General features: G+C 43.3%; 1 protein-coding gene across 3 annotated transcripts in view; it reads right to left on the reverse strand.

Moving 5' to 3' along the window:
* mrps18a (mitochondrial ribosomal protein S18A) overlaps nucleotides 1–19864 on the reverse strand; it is an 89912-nt gene that overhangs the window by 60420 nt on the left and 9628 nt on the right. For all 3 annotated transcript variants that reach the window (XM_043687260.1, XM_043687258.1, XM_043687259.1), the window contains exons 3-4: nucleotides 16597–16704; nucleotides 1644–1767 (exon numbers count right to left, since the gene is read on the reverse strand). In XM_043687260.1, the coding sequence (XP_043543195.1) occupies nucleotides 1644–1767; nucleotides 16597–16704 (232 nt within the window). The remainder of the gene's footprint in view (nucleotides 1–1643; nucleotides 1768–16596; nucleotides 16705–19864) is intronic.

The following is a 19864-nucleotide window of genomic DNA, read 5'->3' on the forward strand; positions in this document are numbered from 1 at the left end:
TTCCCATGCTTAATTTTTTTAACTGCATATTATTATAATCTCCCGGTTCCTGTTAAACTCCTATCACATTACCGCCATTTCACAGCCATGACCAGTGATCAGATGCAGTCTATTTATAGAATCATAGTCACGTGCAGCACTGAAACAGACTCTTCAGTCCAAATCGTCCATACTGATCAGATATCTTAAATTAATCTGGTCCCATTTGCCAGCATTTGGCCCACATCTCTCTAATCCCTTCCTATTCAAAAACCCACCCAGATCCCTTTTAAATGTTGTAACTGTACCAGCCTCCACCACTTCTTTTGGCAGCTCAATCCACACATGCAGCAGCCTCTGAGTAAAAACGTTGCCCCTCAGGTCCCTTTTAAATCATTCCCTCATCTGAAACCTATGCACGTCTAGGTTTGGACTCCCCTACCCTGCAGAAACAAAAGACCTTGGCCATTCACCCTATCCACGTCCCTCATAATCTTATAAACTTCTGTAAGGTTACCCTTCAGCCTCTGACACCTCAGGGAAAATTGCCCTAGCCTATTTAGCCTCTCCCCATAGTTCAAACCCGCAAAGCCTAGCAACATCCTTATAAATCTTTTCTGAACCTTTCAAGTTTCACAACAAACTTCCCATAACAGGGAGACCAGAACCTGAACACAGTATTCCACATGTGGCCTAACCAATGTCCTGTACAGCTGCAACATGACTTCCCATCTCCTATACTCAATGCACTGACCAATAAAGGCAAGTTCCCAAACGGCTTATTGCCGGTGCTTGAGGCAAAGTATAAGCCTGACGTCTGGGGAAGATCATTCCTCACTGCCAAAAATGGCTTCTCACTCCAACAATGCATCTTCTCTTCAACCCGTGTTTGCATCTTTTCTTTCCAGAAAGGGAGTAGTCTGAGAAAATGATAGGAAAACAGATGGAAACTCGACCAGAAAAGCTATTAGGTGAAAAACGTTATTTCAGTTTCTCTCTCTACAGATGCTGCAAGGCCTGGTGAGTTTCAGATCTCCACCATATAATTCAGACTAAATTTTTTGAAGATTACAAGGTTGAGAGGTGATATTATTGAAGAATATAACACCATGAGGGGTCTTGAGAGGTGGATGCTGACAGGAAGCATCCTCTGGAGGGTGAATCTAGAACTCGGGGGCACAGTTTCAAAACGGAATGAAGACAAATTTCATCTCTCAAGGGTGGTTAATGTTTGGAATTCTCTTCCCATGCAGAGGAGGCTGGGTGATTGAATATAGTCGCAGTTTATATAGTAAGAACTACTTTGATCTCAGTAAATGGCAGGAGCAGGTGTGATCAACAAAATGTCCTTTTTCTGTTCCTATTTCTTAAGATCCTACAGAGAACTAACATTAGTGGCATGGGCTTGAAGGTAAGCTAGCAGTGTGCCACCTTGACTGGAAGACAGCATTTGATATTGCGATACATACCAACTGATGAAAATAAAAATATCTTAAAACAGGACAGGAAAGTTAATTAAAGGCTTTTATCCACAGGATATAATGTACAAGAATCAACAGAAGTTGTGAGGAACTTCAGGTTTGTTCACTAGTTACAATTACTAACGAGAAAGTGAGGGAACTCAATATCGAAATCACCAGTGCCACACAAAAAAAATAATTTACCTGCTCGGTGAGCCATCTTTACACAAATTTCAATCTTCTTATGCTCTTCAAAGCAGAGGCCTGTGATCCGACGTGGCAGCATCCCTCCATCTGACCGGATAAACTGACTGAGCAGTAGCACATCCTAATCAGAAATAAGAGAACAATGTAAGAAAGGATGGGGTAGAGGTAAGGCCAATGGGCTGGTAACCCAGATGATCAGGCTCATGCAGTAGGGATATAAGTTCAAAGCGCAACACAGTAGCTTTGCAAATCTGAATTCAACTAATAAAGGTAGAATATAGTTATTGCATCACTGGTGACCATGAAACTCTCGACCACAGTAAAAACCCATCTGATTCTCTCACGTCGTTTAGGTTAAAGTAATCTATCATCTTCATTTGGCCTGGCCTACGTGTGACTCCAGACGGATAGGAAAATGTTTGACTGTGAAACAGATGAGCAAGCAACTCACTTCAATGGCAACTTGGATGGACAAAAAAATGCTGGTCTTGTCTGTGACACCTACTTTGCAAGAAAGAATAAAATAAGAAATGACCTCTAACCCGTCATCACAAAGTGGGGGAAGGTTAAGTATTTAACTTAAACTTCAAACCAACATATGGCTCATGCAGTTAAACAATAGACTTATCACCTCAACAAACTTAAGCACATGACTGGAAGAAGATAGGGACAATGTTTTACTAGGAAGCCTATTAAATGAGAGTCGAGAGTGTAGTGCTGGAAAAGCTCAGCCGATCAGGCAGCATCTGAGGAGCAGGAGAGTCAACGTTTCAAGCATAAGTCCTTCATCATATTCCTGATGAAGGTCTTCTGCATTCATAATGATGAAGGTCAGCATCTTCAGTCCTCACTTTCTCCTAACCTATGAAATCACTCCTCGCTAGTCGATTTGAAGCATATTGAAGATTTTCTCAAAAACACAACCCACAGCCAAATGCCCAGAGAAGCCTATTTTGGACTTCCCTTGCTTTGTTAAGAAATCTCCTCCCACCCCCTCCCCCTGCTGTGCACCTTCCTCCTTGCTGCAGGCTAGATCTGGTACAGTGTGGAGCTAAACTGAATCAAAGGTTGTCTCACTCCATGACATTTAACATTCAGTTCCACTAAAAAAATGTTGTGCATTCTGGGACAACTGGAACTGAAAAGATCATGAACTCTTGACAAATCCTTTAACCAAAGAACTTGCATGGAAAGCCTTTAAGGTTTATCAATAAATTGTTGGCACATAGTTAAATTCTAATTTCTTCCCTCCCTCTCTCAACTTCCCTTCAATTGGCAATGTACAGGGTCATCCAAGTGCAGGCAAATCTTCACACACGCACATCACTCCTCACACATTCTATTTCCTTGGTTTAGTATTCCGATTAATTTGTAGTTCTCTCCAAATGAGGAGTCTGTGTCGATCTAAAAGGCACAGTCTGCCCCGAGGATGTTTAATTCCCTCAATTTAGACCATAAGGTGTACGAGCAGAAGCTATGCTATTCAATAAGATCTAATAATCTTCAACTCCACTTTCCTGCTTTTTCCCTATAATCCTTGATCCGTTACTGATTAAAACTCTGTCTATTTTGCCCTGAATTATTTAATGACCCAGGTTCAATAGCCCTCTGTGGTAAAGAATTCCACAAATCCACTACTTTGAGAGAAGAAAATTCCTCCCATAGATTGATATAGTGCAGAAAAGGCCCATCGAGTCCACACTGACAGCAACTACCACTACAGGTGCGCTAATTCCAATCTCCTGCACCTGTCTCATATCTTTGAATGTTATGGTATTTGAAATACTCACCTGAATATTTTTTTTAAAAGGTTGTAAGGTTTCCAGCCTCTACTATCTTCCCAGGCAGTGCAGTTCGGATTCCCATCATCTATTGCATGAAAAGGTTTATTTTGCCAACCCTCCTCTTACCCACCCCTAATTTCCCACCCCTTACCCTAAAACAATACCCTCTCAAGCTTGACCTCTCAACCAAGGGGAACAGCTGCTCTCTATTCACCCTGTCCATGCCCCTCAATCTTGTCCCCCCTCAGTCTTCTCTGTTCAACAGACAACAATCTAAGCCCATCTAGTCTCTCCTTCTTGCCCCATTTCTCTATCTGTGGCAACATCCTGGTGAACCCCTCTGTACCCAGTCAAGTGCGGTCACATTCTTCCTGTAGTGAGGTGACCAGAACTGCACACAGTATCCCAGCTATAGCCTGACCAACATTACCTCCTTGCTCTTATACTCAAGTGTCACAACTAATGAAAGCAAGTGTCCCATATGTCCTCTTAACTATCCTATTCACATGCTCTGCTGACTTCGGGGATCTGTGAATACTTACCTCAAGATCCCTCTGTTCCTCTAAGCTACCCAGTTTCCTGCCATTCATTGAATACTACCTCATCTCACTACTTCTTCCAAAGTGCATCTGCTCACTCTTATCAAGGTTAAACACCATCTGCCACTTGTCTGCCCAATAACCAACCCATCTATATTTTCCAGTAACCTACAACCAACTTCTTTGCTGTTAGCCACTGTACAATTTGGTGTCATCTGCAAATTTGCTTAACATTTACCCCTTACACTTTCATCGAGATCATTTATTATAATAACAAACAATAAGGGTCCCAGTACTTGTGGCACATCACTGGATACTGGACTCCAGTCACTTAAACAGCCTCCTACCACTACCCTTTTTTGTGTCTTATTACCAAGCTAGTTCCTTGCCCATCTTGCCAAGTTTCCCTGAACTCCATGTGATTTAACCTTTGCAACTCATCTCCTATGTGGGACCTTGTAAAAAGCTTTGCTAAAATCCATATAAACTACATCAACTGAGCGTCCCTCATCCACGTAATGGATCACGTTTTCAAAAACTTCTAACACATTTGTTAGGAATAACTTCCCTTTAACAAAGCCATGTTGACTATCCCAAATTACCCCATGCCTTTCCAAGTAGGTATTAATTTGCTTCTTCAGAATTTTCTCCAATAGCTTCCCTACCACTGACGCGAGTCTGTAATTTTCTAGTTCACCTCTAGACACCCTTCTTAAAAAGTGGATCCAACTTAACTGACCTCCAGTCCTCTGGCACTTCCCCAGTGGCCAGACAGGGATTAAAATGGTGTGTCAGAGACCCTACAATTTCCTTCCTCGCCTCCCACAGCAGGCTGGGATGCAATTCATCCAGGCCAGGGGATTTGTCTATTTTCAAGCTCAACAGAGCCTCCAATATCTCGCCATTTTCTATGTCAAACTGTCCAAGTTCCTCATAGTCCCTTTTCCTGAATTTCATAACAATGCTCTCCTTTTCCAGCATGTACATCAAAGGGAAGTATTAACTCAACACCCTTGCAATAGCCAGCAGCTTCACACAGAAATTGCCCTCTTGGTCCTTAATGGGCCCTACTCGTTCCCTGCCTAACCTCATCCCTTTAATGTATTTAAAAAATATCTTGGGACACCTCTGTCTTAAATGTGGAGCCCCTTATTCTGAGATGGTGCCCTCTAATCCTAACTCTTGCACAAGGGGAAACAACCTACCCTGTCAATTCCACCAAGAACCTTGTAGGTTTTAATAAGGTAATTTCTCATTCTAAACTCCAATGAGCACGTGCCTCATCAACCTCTCAGCATAAGGCAATCCCTTCATAGTTGGCATCAGCCCAGTGAACCTTCTCTGGACTATCTCCAAAGCCAGCATATCTTTACATAGATAAGGGGTTCAAAACAGTATTCCATTGTAAGCTAATTAGTGCATGGTATAGTTGTGTGAAAGGTCCCTGTTTTTATACTCTATCCCCTTTGAAATAAAGATCAACATGCCATTTGCCTTCCCTATTTTACGCTGAACTTGGATGCTCGCTTTTTGTGATTCATGCACGAAGACTTCAGCTTTCTGTAACCTTTCTCCATTTAAATAACAGTCAGTACCTCTATTCCTCCTGCCAAAGTGCGTAAACTCACATTTCCAACATTATATTCCATCTGTCAAGTTTTTTGCCCACTCTCAAACCGTGTCTATAACCCTCTGCAGATTCTGTGTGTCATCCTCACCAGTTTCCTTCCCACCTATTTATGTCAAGACTGATTTTGCTGAGCCGAACATCAGAAGAAGATGGATTTTCTCTGCTTTAAGGAGAAGCATCCAAGGTAACTGGCTTTGTTGCATGTGTTCAGGGAAAAACAAATTCAATCTATTCTTTATTTGATGTTTCTGGCTAAAGAAGGAACTCCCTGCTCTTCTGATAATGCCATAGGATCCACCTCTAACATTGGTACACAATCTGGTACAGTGTCAAGGTCAAGGTTGTGGCTTCACCCTTCAGCGTGCTGGATCATTAAACAGAGTTGGAGATGCCCCCAGCAGAGCCAAGTGGATTGAGTTAGTAGTTCTCAATCTATGCATCAGAAGGAACAGTAAAACTAACATTAATAACCAGCACTTGTGAGGCATGGACAAGGTAAAAGAGAATCATAGAATCCCTACAATGTGAAAGCAGGCCATTCAGCCAAGACAACACCAACCCTCCAAAGAGCATCCCACCCAGAGCCCTGCAACCACCCCACCTCACACCAGCACCCCTCAACCCCCTCACTGTTTCCCTACATTCCCCATGGTTAATCCACCTGGCCTGCACACCCCTGGACACTATGGACAATTTAGCATGGCCAATCCACCTAACCTGCGCATCTTTGGATTGTGGGAGGAAACCCACATAGACATGGGGAGAATGTATAAACTCCACACAGACAGCCAGTCACCCGAGGCTGGAATCAAGCCCAGGTCCTTGGTGCAGTAAGGCAGCAGTGCTAACCACTGAGCCACCATGCTGCCCACTGGATCAAACATACTATCACTGACATGCATCAGAGTATGGAAAATGTTGGAGCAAAGAATGGGCTTCACTAAAAACAAAGTCGGAAGTCACACGACACCAGTCCAACAGGTTTATTTTAAACCACAAGCTTTCTGAGCACTGCTCCATCGTCAGGTGAAGAGTCTCTGAAAGCTTATGATTTCAAATACACCTGTTGGTCGATAACATGGTGTCGTGTGACTTTGGACATTATCCAGAAATGTCCAATACCATCACCTCCACATCATCACTAAAAACAGCCTACTCCTTCTCGGTCCTATTTAAAATTTGGACCATGGACTAATTGCAAGTATTGTCCAGCATAAGGGAGAACACTGGCCACTTCCATTTCTCATCCAAAAGTACCAGCTATTAATTTGACAAGATGGCTTGCAATATCAGCCAATTTCCGACAAACAGGGGTTTCTTTGGCAGCAACCATCCAGGTTTCTTTTCAATCATTCCTTCACTGTTACTAATCACTGTTCCCTCTCCAGAAAGCCTGGCTCACGACATTCTTGATAAGCAAAGCATTTCCATTCCTAATTTTTTTTTGAAATCCAGCTAACATTCTTGCTTTAAATACTCCTAAATGAGGACCTTTGTTATCCAAAGCTTTCTGAACTCTGCTTCCGGTCACAGGCCATCACTGCCCCCAGCTCAGTGACACAGCAGTTTCAGCAGTGATGGAGGATAAAGTACATTCCTGACACTTCATGTTACATGCAGACATCTATAAGCTAGGTGTACGGCTTTGCAAGCTTTTTTTATTTAATTAGACATATTTAGGCCTCAGCGAGTAAAATGCTAATTTAATTTAAAAGCCAAGGGAAGTCCAGCACCCAATATTTGAGCAAGGAAACAACTCCCATTGTTGGCCGCAGTGAAACAAATTTACTTTGCATTCAACACTGCCGCATTCTTGAGTACTTGCCAACCTCAGCTGGACAAGGGATTTCTAAAGGCGGCCAAATTCCAGAATTTGAGGTAAATATTGTTTAACCAGTTAAGCTCCTCTTAAAGAAAAATGATAGTTCAAATAGGTGAAGGGAGTTGAGTTGGGGGAGGGGGGGTGGGAGCAGGGTAGGAGCAGTGTCTAAAGTCTGTAAATAAAATAACAATTGGCTTACTCAAGGTGTTTTAACCTCATGATTAAAGTGGATCCTGTTTCAGGACCATACCATTTGAGCATCCCACTGTCAAGCCGCTCCCATAGGTAAGTTGGGCTCTCCGTTTACACCAATATATCAGATCTGCTCCTTGTGTTTACACTGTTAAGATTAGGCCCCTAATCCCTTGACCACAGCAGGTTAAGAGGTGATCTAATTAAGCTGTTTAAGAGGATTGAAAGAGTTGATGGAGTAGATGGAGAGAAACCATTTCCTTTGGTGGAAGGATACTAGCACAAGGAGGAAAATCTTTAACATTACAGCTGTGCCTTTCAGGGCTAATGTCATGAATCACTTCAGCACACACAAGGTAGGAAATATCTGAAAAGACTTGCCCACCTGCAAACCCAACTCCAAACCCCCAGCCACCCCCAGCAAAAAAAAAGCTAAAGCCAGGACTCAATTGATTGAATTTTCTATAAGGGAACAAAGGTATTTAGGATTATTCAATCAGGACATGGAGATGGGATTCAGCTATAGATCAGCCATGATCTAATTGAATACCAAAATCAGCTGAAGGGGCTCAACTCCTGTTCTTTAGCTGCCTAATCCTGACAACATGATCAAATTTACGACGCCACTGAGATAAGTGAGCTGGACTTGTTTCTCTTACAAAGCAGGCTAAGTTGGCTGTCAGCTGTGAAGACTGGCCAACTTCGCCCTGTTTTCAGTCAGAACTTGACCTGGTGGTAATGGGAGAAAACTAGCACCAGTATCATTGTGCATGAAGTTCAAACAATATTAGCCCTGAAAGGAAAAGGTTTTGAAATGCTGGCATGAAGTAACTCATTACATAAACAAAACAGCATATCATAATCGATCCTGTTTTGGTCTTCAGTTAGCTACTTTAAAAATTCCTGATCGCAGCTCCAAGTTCGAGATAGTTTTCCTCTAGTTTTGTCCTTTAAGAACTCTAACCATCTGTTAGAGGAACAAGGCAGGCACAAGGGATTTGTAGCAGCTGCCGAGCCCTTGCTCTTGATGTTAGTACCCCCACTGCCACACTACCCACTTCCTAAGCTACGTAGGACATTAAAACCAAAGACATCCACAGCACAATTGGTGATCACTCAACTCAGCATTCTCTCACCCCTTCCCGGTGCCTAGATAAATTGGTACCTCATTGCAGGGTGCATTCTCTCACCCCTTCCCGGTGCCTAGATAAATTGGTACCTCATTTTCTGAGGGTGCAGTGCTCTTCCTGGCCATAGTCGGCCAGGAAGAGCACTGCACCCTCAGAAAATATTCTCCACATGAGATAAAAGAAAAGGGCGCATGGTCATCTCAAAGCTTTTGTGGAATCTGTTATCAGAAATGCCGTACATGAAAACAACGGCTGGACTTTAAAGAATAATTCACTCCATGACATACTGTCAATGACAGACTGGCTGTGAGGTGACAACAGTATGGATGAGGATAAGGCAGCAGACAGACTAAAATAGACACAGAGGAAAGCAATACGACAGAGCAGCGCTACATGCGGAACTTTGTGATGGTGAGGATATGGGGCTTCAAGCTATTCCTTGACAAGAAAAAATTGCCTTTCTATTGTACTTTTGATATTCTCAGGATGATCCAAGAACTCTCATGCAAAAAGTTTGTTAAATTCAGAGAGAAAATCGATTCGTCGATGAGGGAGACCCAGGCCAGGCTTGAATCGATCTCAGTCACGCTGCAGAGGCATGACCAGGACATGCAGTGCCTCAGGCAGCGTGTCCGGGAGGCGGAGCAACAGGCCACAGCATCCGAGACCGCGGCCTAATCCTCAGCAAGTCAGGTTCAGGCCCTGGAACGGCGAGTGCAGGCCTTGGAGGAGCAAGTCGATGACCTCGAAAATCGAGGTCGTCGGAAGAACTTTGGTTGGCAGGGCTTCCTGAACAGGAGCAAGGCAGCCAGCTCGTCAGCTTCTTGAAGCAACGGCTCCCACAGTTTCTGAAGCTGGAGGTCTAGGCAGACTGGGTGTGGGTCGAGTGGGCCCACCGGGTCGCAGTGCGCAGGCCCGGATCAGACCAGCGCCCCACCCGGTCCCAGTGCAACTTCAGCATTGTATAGATAAACAAATAACGCTGGAAGCCTCTAGAGCACTGGGGAAGGATCTACAGGCTCTTATATATAAAGGATCACGAATTATGCTTTTCCAGGACTTCTCTCCAGTTGTGATTCGTAAGAGGAAGGCATTTGATGAGGTAAAAAGGCAGCGGAGGAACTTGAATATCCAGTATTCCAGATATCCAGCAATATTGCATTTCAGCCACGGAGGGTCAGTGTTCAATTTTGATTCACCGGAAACGGCAAAGGACTTCTTGGATGTTTAAAATAGACTGATTGGCCTGAATAATATGGACAATTATATTTATTTTGTTTTTTCTCTGTAATTTGCCTGGTTTACCTGGTTGTTGGGGGGTGGCATTTATTTAATAAATGTCAGGGTCATAATTATTTCCCTTTTTTCCCTCACCTCTCTCTCTCTTCCCATTATCCTTTGTTTTCCAGGATTTTCTCTTATTATTTCCTTTCGTTCTTTTCTGGTGTAGGATGGAGTGTGGGGGGAGTGGCAGTGGGAGGAAACGGGGAAGAGGGTTTTTTATTCTACCAGGAGTGCCTAGGGTTACAGTATGGAGGGGACGGTTGAGTGCCCACTTTTAACTTTCTTGTTACTTACTTTGTGTTGTCTGGGACGGGGGCATGGTTTCAGCTAGGAGGAGTCATGGTGGGGTTAATGGGTGGTATAAGCACCCCTGTGGACAAGGGGGAAGTCTCCTTTCGGTTATGTTATATGTTGGTATGTTGTGGAAGTAGCTGTTAGGAGTTTTAATTTGGTAGTTTCGGAAGTTGCATTTTTAAACCTATACGAACTGTGTTGTTTTCACTCGGCACGATGAGTGGAGTTCTTCCCCCCAGGGTGGTGTGTCACGGACTGTTTTGGACGATCATGGCTAGCCATTCGTTTAAGTGGTGCACCTGGAATGTTAAGGGGAGTCACTCACCAATTAACAGTAAAAAAAGATACTGTCAAGCCTTAGAAAAGAAGAGGGTCGATGTAGTCTTGTTGCAAGAAACACATTTAACCAATAAGGAGCATCTGAAGGTGCAACAGGGAGGACTCGGCCAAGTGTTTTTCTCATCCTTTAATTCGAAAAGTAGGAGTGGCTATTCTCATCCGGAAGAACCTCCCATTTCAAATGCTAGGCCAAATTAAGGATGATTGCAGGGCAATTCATAATACTTAAAGCTTTAATACATGGAGTGGAGTATGGGATTCTGGGATTGCAATCCCCACCCCACCCCCCCCCCACTCCCGGCACATCCCTTTAAATTCTTAACTGATGTGCTTTCTAGATTGATGACCCTTGGGGCGCGTCATACATTTATGGGGGGACACTTTAATCGTATTATTGACCCCGAGGTGGACAGGAAGCCTCAGGGTCTTGCGGGTATGTCCCCGCAATCCAGGCAGCTGGTGGACCTGAACAGGGAGTTAGGGTTGGTGGATGTGTGGAGATGTCTTCACCCTGAAGGTAGAGATTTTACCTTTTTTACTAAACCACGTAAGTGCTATACTAGAAGTGACATGCTTTTTGTCCCATCAACCTTGTAGGACTCGGTGCTGTTTTGCAGAATAGGGAACATAGCCATTTCTGATCACACGACTGTGTACATGAAAGTCAAGCAGATGGTAGCAGGACAGGGTCCCGACACTGGCACATGGATCCTTTCCACCTGAAAGGCAGCAAGTTTATAGAGTATTTTTCACAGAGTTTAAAACCTTTTGGGATATTAATTTAGGTACAGTCAGTAATCCATTGGTGCTGTGGGAGACTGCCAAGACTTAAGCAAGGGGTTTGATTATTTCTTACTCAGTGACCTGGAAGCGACAGAGGGGAGAACAGCAACGTCTTCTCGAGGCTCGCCTAAAGGCAGCTGAGTTAGCATACTTTGACAGACCGTCTGTAATTAAATTTCAGCAGATTATAGCCCTTTGGGCTACTTTGAATGCTGCACTCACCCAGACAGCAAGGAGGGAAATCTCTTTTGTGAAACAGAGGTTATTTGAGTACGGTGATAAACCAGGTAGCTATCTAGCGTACTTGGCCAGAAAGAAAAATGCTCCCCAATCTATTACATCCATTAGAGAGTGTGCTGGTGCTTTTACTTAATGTTAAAAAGATCAACACAGCATTTAGAAAGTTTTACTTTGTGCTGTACCGGTTGAAGGGCTGCGAGGACAGAATGATGAAGATGGCATCCTTTTTTAAGGCCCTGAACATTCCTGGTGTAACCTCAGAGCAGGCGTCCTTTCTGAATACTGCCCTGACAATTCACAAAATACAGGAGGCAGTGAGGCTGCTCCAGTGTGGTAAAGCACCCGGCCCAGACGGATTTCGAAGTGAGTTTTATGAGGAGTTTACAGGCAAGCTGGCCGGGCCACTCTAAAATATGTACAATTATTCAGTCAGTCAGGACTGCCTCCCATCCTCTTTGAGAGAAGCAAATATTTTTCTTATTCTTAAGAAAGGAAAAGCCCCAGGAGATTGCACTTCGTACAGGCCCATATCATTACTGAACGTGGATTTTAAAATCCAGTCATAAATGCTGGCATCAAGGCTGGAGGACCAGGCAGGTTTTATCAAGAGTCATAGGTCTACCAACAATATTAGAAGAGTATTAAAAATGGTCCAAATATGCCAGCAAAGATCGATCCCAGGTTTGGTAGTCTCCCTGGATGTAGAGAAAGCATTTGATTGGGTGGAGCGGCCATACCTCTGATGTCATGGAACGGTTTGGTCTTGGAGGGGTTTTTGGCGTGTGTATGGCGATCCGAAAGCAGTGGTTCTCACTAACGGTAGAAAGTCAGATAGTTTTAGTGTTGGCAGAGACTGCTGTCAAGGGTGTCTTCTCTCGTCGATATTATTTACATTGGCAATCGAGCCGGTGGAGGAAATCATCCGCACAGATCCCAATACAACAGCCTCAGAGGTAGGGTCATGTAGGTGTTCTTCTCTTTTTAAGTGATCCAATGACATTTGTGTCCCGCTTAATACAAGTGATTAATCGATTTGGTTTGTTTTCAGGGTATAAAATTAATTTCATGAAATCGGAGGCCAGGCCCGTTGGGGGGGGGGGGGGGCATACTAGTATATTGAAGTTTGGGGACGGAACCCATTTCCCTTTCCGGTGGTCACAGGGAGGTTTCCTGTATTTAGGCATTTTCATCACCCCGGTCTTCGATCAACCACATAAAGCCAACTATGTGCAGTTGTTAGAGAAGATAATGCCGTACCTTCGGCACTGGGAGGATCTTCCGATAGCTTGGTTGGGCAGAGTAGCTCTGGTTAAAATGAATATTCTTCCCGTGCGAATGCTCCCTCTGATGCTGCCAAAGCAAGCACTAAGCAGGCTTGGATCTTTTCTCTGGCATCATAGGCGGCCTCTTATTAAGTTGGATAAATTGCAGCTTTTGAAGGTGGGGGGGTGCCTAGATTTTCCATACTTTAAAAAATACCAATTGAGCACTTCACTATCCTATGTGGCTGAATGGGACTGTCAGGACCTGCGATCAATCTGGGCCTCCCAGACAAAATGCCCCCTCATTAATTTGTTGTTTATGGACAAGATGAGAATTGTTATGGACCACTGCAGAAACCCAATCGTCCCAAGCACAGTTAAAGCATGGAGAATGACATGGCAGGGCGAGGGCAATTTACAAAAAACTTCCCCTTTCACTCCCATAGTGTGAATATTGGGATTCCATCGAGGTCAATGGACTCTGGCTTTAAGCTCTGGGAGTCCAGAAAATCTCCTGTTTGGGAGATTAATTTGACGGGGAGGTCATGATGTCCTTCGAGCAGAAATTTGAACTACCCAAGAGAGATCTCTTTCGTTACTTCCAGGTTAGAGACTCCATACAAAAAAAACATTGATGGTTAGCCCCTATAAGTCGGATACGGAGAGGAGAGTGCTCCAGTCTATGGACGGCCTCTCGGTTAGCACCCTCTATCACATATTAGGGAGTAATGTTTCAAAGGACATTGAGCGGCTATGCAGAACCTGCACTCAAGAATTGGGGGTAGAAATCCTGTCAGAGATGTGGGAGGATATCTGGGAAATGTTAGGAAGATCTCGATTTGCAACAGCACGCAGGCTAGTCAATTGAAGGTACTCACTTTTCACCGGAATGGCTGGCGAAATTTAAGACAATAGTGTCCCCAATGTGCCCCAAGTGTAAAATGGATGTTGGCACTCTTACTAATTACTTATTACGAATCCTGAACAAACACGGGTGTGCTTCCTATTGTTCCCAGTAGTGGGGAGTTTCGGTGAGATTGTTCTGAGTGTAGTAATTTAATTGAATATAATTTAAGTTGCCTTGTTATAACTTGTTTATTTATTTTCTTCTTTTACCTTGGTTATTTATTGAATTGTAGTTTTAGTAGTTTTTTTTGCTCTTATTTGTGTTTCGGTAGTTTGTGGAGTAGAGTAGCAGTTTGTTTCTTTTTATTGTTATTATATTACAAAGTTGTTACACTATTTTGCACTGGTTTTGTAATTTTGTAAAAAACTTAAATTCCTTTTTTTAAAATCAAAAAATATTTATAAAAGAGGTGGTGACAAATTTGACCACAATCCCCAAAAAAAAGCAAAGTGGGTAATAACATGACAAAACCGTTTCAAGGATTTGGTCAAGAGATATATACAGCTCAGGACACCTGGAGACATCCCCTTCCAAAAATAAAACAAACAATCTGCTTCAAATAATGGAAGGCAAACTTTCAATAGGCCAGACAGAGTCCCAGTGGAACATCATCCCATTGAAAGATGGTATCTCCAACAGCACAACACCCCCTTGCACTGCAGTGGATAACCAAGCTTGTGTGTTCACATCTCATACTCCACAGGCTAAGTGAAAGCTGCAGAACCACTGAACGGAAAAAAGCCAGTCACTAATAACTCATTGAGCTGGACTTGAGAAACAAATTATACTATTCTGCTCCACAAGTACTCAATGTACCTTTGCAACACACACCCAGGTGCTTGCTAAAAGGAATGCATTAAAAGCTCCCTGTTGTAAGACAGCGCAGTGCAGGACAGCACGTATCTGGGTGGAATGCATTCACCAAGCCCAGTCACAATTCCACTCCTCGTTGATCCATTACTAAACTACACCACTCACTGGCAACAAAGCCCAGTGTTGTTTGCAGTCGCTATTCAACATCAGAGACATGATATGCTTAATAAACCTTACTTTCTGTACAGTAGGATACACAAGTTACTAATCGCCTCAATTTCCCACCTGCACCATTTCGTGAGATTTTGCACGACCAATGGATAGCATCAACAGATATCAAAGAACAGTCATTAAATCAAACTACAGGAGGCTTTACAGGGAGAAACGGGACACTAAATCATATAAACAGTTATTAAGGTAGGTGATCAAAAGCTCGATCACCTACCTTAATAACAAGCATCTGCAGGAGAAGACAGGAGAAGTGGAGAGGGGAACTGTTTCGAAAACGAAACCAGAGCTTAGGGCAGCTGAAGGTTATTCTTAAAACAATAGACTTGCATTTATAATGGTTACCATATTGTAAATAAATGGCAGTACTGCCAGAACAATTGTGAGGCCAGATGCAACAATCAAGCTTCCATAAAGCAAATGCAAGTTGACAGAGTAATTAACTTGATTTATTTTTTTCTATTGTGATTAGTTGAGAGGATTGTTGGCCAGGATACCAGGTAAACACATTGTTGTTTTTTGCAGGTAGCACGGTGGCTCAGTGGTTAGCACTTTTGCGTCATGGCACCAGAGACCCGGGTTTGATCCCAGCCTGGGGTGACTCTCTCTGTAGAGTTTGCACATTCTCCCAGTGTCTGCGCAGGTTTCCACTGGATACTCTAGTTCCCACCCACAGTCCAAAGATGTGCAGGTTAGGTCAGTTGGCCATGCTGAATTGCCCTGGAGTGTCCAGCAATGTAGGCTAGGTAGTTTAGCCATGGGAAATGCAGGGTTACAGGAGCAAGGTAGGGGTCTAGGTAGGTGATCTTCAGAGGGTTGGTGCAGACTCGATGGGCTGAATGGCTTGAAGTATCAGCAATTAAAGATTTGCGTGCATCACAGAATCAGAATAATTACAGTACAGCATGGGGCCATTCAGCCCAGCCTGTCTGGGCTAGCTCTGTCCAAGAGCAATTCAGCCAATCGCAGCACCTGCCCTTCCCCAGTAGCAACTTCTCTCTCTGCAGACGTGTATCCAATTTCCTTTTGAAAGCCACAGTTAGACATGCCTCTGCCACATTCTCAGACAGTGTCATCCAGATCCCAAACACTTTCTGCATGGAAAAGGTTTCCCATGTGCCACGTAACTCCCACACACCCAAAGTTCTGTGTTCATTCACATAATGAGTTTGGGATGGATCACGTGCATGCCTCTGGATGCAAAACTGGCAGGAGGTGTGAAGAGTTAAATTTGCAGGAAGGAAATGGTGACCATACGGGTCCTCAGACCCAACTTCGAAACAGCATTTACCTCAGGGTAACACGTCACCCATTTCCAGCAAGAATGAGACGCTATGTGCAGACGTTCTGCTTCTGCTCCATAGTTTGGCATTGCCTAAACTCAATTTACATTGGATCATACTACTGCATTGTACATTTGATTAAATAGTAACAGGCCATTTAGCCCAACACGTTTAAGACATTGTTGAGACTCAACACAAACGCCTCCCATGAAAAGTTAATTAAACACCTCTGCTAGTCTATTCTTTCCTCTCCCTAACCCTCATGTACTTTCGAACTTTCACTTAAAGATCTCTGTGTTCTTTATCTCAAACACTCCAAAGACAGAAAGCTTCATCCTTTAACTCATTTCTGGCTGGTTGTAAAAATAAAATATTTATTAAAATACCTGATTAAACAAAAAGATAATGCAGTGTACTTACTGTATAATTATATTTATGCTTTAGGTTCCACCTACAGATTGGGCACTGCCCTGAAGGGTTTGGAGGTTCAGAAGCCACTAGAGAATCCTCAATTTTCCTTCCCTCAATCTGAAAGCAGAATCAAAGTTTGTGACTATGAGGAAGGTGAATGCAGCAGTCAGTATAAATGCCAGTTCAAAGACTTCCACCAATAAAACAAAACTTTGCTCAATCACTAAAGGAAGCAGAACAACACTGACCAAGAACAATCTGGCCCCACATTCCTGAAGTCCTTGTTGTGACATTACAACAGTTCTTCTGAACGTAAAGTTTGAGAGTTAAAGCTGCTTCTCCAGACTCGTTCTGTCAGTACAAACGCAGTTACGAACAATGCCATAATTACAGAGTCATTTCCACAAAGTAACAGGCAGGAAGAGGAGATGAGCCAAGATGCAGTCGGTCAACAGAGGCTATGTTGGGGTCACTGAGAAGTTGTTCCAATGACAAGTCCAGCTTTAGAAGCTCTAACATTGGAAATGATGTGAAGGCCTCAGACAGCATGCCTCAGACAAATACACAGCAAGATCACTGGGATGAAACGCTTTATTTAAGAGGAGACACTAGAAAAACTAAAACCCTGATCATTAGCATTGAGAAAATTCTGAGATTCAGGGGTACACTAAGCGATTAGAGATTTTACTGAAAGTAAATCGGAAACAGTCAATGAAGCTGCAGCTCAACGGCATCAATTTCAGATCATAATTTTGATTGACACAGGAATTAACAGTTATCGAATCGAGGTGGTAGGTGGGTCCATGTTGTATCAAGGAATGGACTACCCCACTTGCTACGAAAAAAAAAACAAATTCAAAGGCAAGAAGTTTCCTTTTTAACACAAAGATTTGCATCAGAAACTGTGGCTGAAGCAAATTCCCGATAAGCTTACAAAACTGGAAAACAAAAAACAAACGGACAGGGGAAGGAGAAAAGAAATGCAAACAAACTATTCTTCAAAGATTTAGTACAGACATGACAGCCCTAGTGGCTTTCTTTTGCGCTGTAATATCATGTGTTTCTACGGTGGGGCTGCTGGGAATTTCTTTATTCCAGTCTATTGTGAGGAACACAAGCATTTTGATGAACACTTATGGCCTAATGCTAGAGACACTATGGAGTAAAATGTGAATCAAGTCAGAATTAATTAACAAATACCACTTTGTTTTTCACATTTCTTTACTCCATCAACACTGCAAGTAAGCTGGAATCATAACTTGAAGATTCACAACCTTTGGTGATACAAGAAACCTCAGACTTCCTGCCACATTGGCAGCTTCTCCATCACTTGCTGCAGCATTTCCGCAACATTTCAATTCTTTCATCTTTGCAACTTGTTGCATTCCTCACAATCTCCAGTTTCCCTTGTAAAACATCAAAGCAAAGAAAGCTCACTTTCTTGTGCCTTTGGGTTTGCCTCAATTCCTTTGAGTCACTCACATAAAAACCTTTGGTGATTCGACAGATCCTTTCCCTGTCCATCAAATCTTCTGCCCTGTTCTCCCAATCTTAACAGCACCTTCCACCTTTTAGCATGGGAACAAAGATGGATTTAAAGAGGCGACTAGAGAGAAGGCTGACTGACTTGTTTCTGTCCTGTCCAGTCGACATAAACCTACAACACGTTAAATCTTCCAGCTGTGTCTTCTCGCCACTTCAATGAATTTACTTATTAAGGGTTTCACTCTCCACATGCTGATCCAGCTACTGATAAGCGGTGTCCTGTATTATCCTGAACATCACCTCAAACAGCTGATTATTCTTGGAATTCACATCACCTCAACCACTGCTCTCAAATGCCAGACTCCAGCAAAGCAAAATGGCCTGCCGCGCTGTAATTTTATGTCTTTGCTGGGTCTTTGAAGAAGGAAAGACACTAACACAGGAATAGCCTGAACTTGCGGAGTGCAGCTGTCTCACACTCCTAACTCAGATGCAAGAAAAACGAGATCAGTTGGCTGACAATTCTCCTCTCAGGGTTGGTCTTCAATCTCTCTTCCTCCATCCTTTCCACTTTCTCTTAATTTGATCCATATCGAACATTGAAACCACTTTTTAATCACATTCTGTCTAAACTTTACATAGACCATGCTTGGGTATTTTAGATCCATTCCTGCAATGACTGGATTGTACCATGAGAAGAGATAATAGTAGAATGGCCCTACACTCTCTGGAGTTCAGGAGAACAATACATGGTCTCACTGAAACATCTAAAATTCCATGAGGGTTTTATAGGCCAGATGCTAAGACGGTGCTTCCACTAGCTGGAGACTCCAGAAGTAGAGGTCATAATCTTAGACTAAGGGCCATTTACAGCTGAGTTGAAAAGAAATTGGGCAATGAACCTCAGGAATTCTTTACCCCCAAGTATATTCAGGACTGAGACAGAAGAATGCTTCAACGCTAAGAGAATCAGCAAAATAGGGATACAAACAGCAGTTTGTCGAACTTGATTTTTTTATTCCTTCATATGAAGTGGGCATCACTGGAGAGGCCAGGATATTTAACCATTCCTTGCCTGAGGACAATTTAAGGGTCAACATGGCTGTGGGTCTGCAGTCACTAGGGCAGACCAGGGAAAGATGGCAGTTTCCTTGCCCAACAGAGACTGGTAAACCAGATGGGTTTTTCCAACAATGGCCATCATTAGACTCTTAATTCAAGACATCTATTGAATTCAAATTCCACCATCTGCCACAGCAGGATTCGCACCAGGGTCCCCAGACCATTACCAGGATTTCTGGATTAACAGTCTAGAGATAATACCACGAGAACTTCGCCTCCCCATAATGCTCAAAGGAGACAAACTTTGTTGAAGCTTTTCAATTTGCACTCATTAGGACAATTCACAGAAATCACCAAAGGGAGGACAACATTTATTTCAATCACAGAGGATGTGCTGAATGGTCAGCAACTGGTCTCTCATCAGTAAAAGATAATCCACTAGTAAACGGTGACTGACAGTTAAATCTTTGAGAGAAAGTGAGGGCTGCAGAGGCTGGAGATCAGAGCTGAAAATGTGTTGCTGGAAAAGCGCAGCAGGTCAGGCAACATCCAAGGAACAGGAGAATCGCATTTTGGGCATAAGCCCTTCTTCAGGAATGAGGAAAGTGTGTCCAGCAGGCTAAGATAAAAGGTAGGGAGGAGGGACTTGGGGGAGGGGCGTTGGAAATGCGACAGGTGGAAGGAGGTCAAGGTGAGGGTGATAGGCCGGAGTGGGGTGGGGGCGGAGAGG

Source organism: Chiloscyllium plagiosum, chromosome 3, assembly GCF_004010195.1.
Source record: "Chiloscyllium plagiosum isolate BGI_BamShark_2017 chromosome 3, ASM401019v2, whole genome shotgun sequence".
Classification (NCBI taxonomy): Eukaryota; Metazoa; Chordata; class Chondrichthyes; order Orectolobiformes; family Hemiscylliidae; genus Chiloscyllium; species Chiloscyllium plagiosum.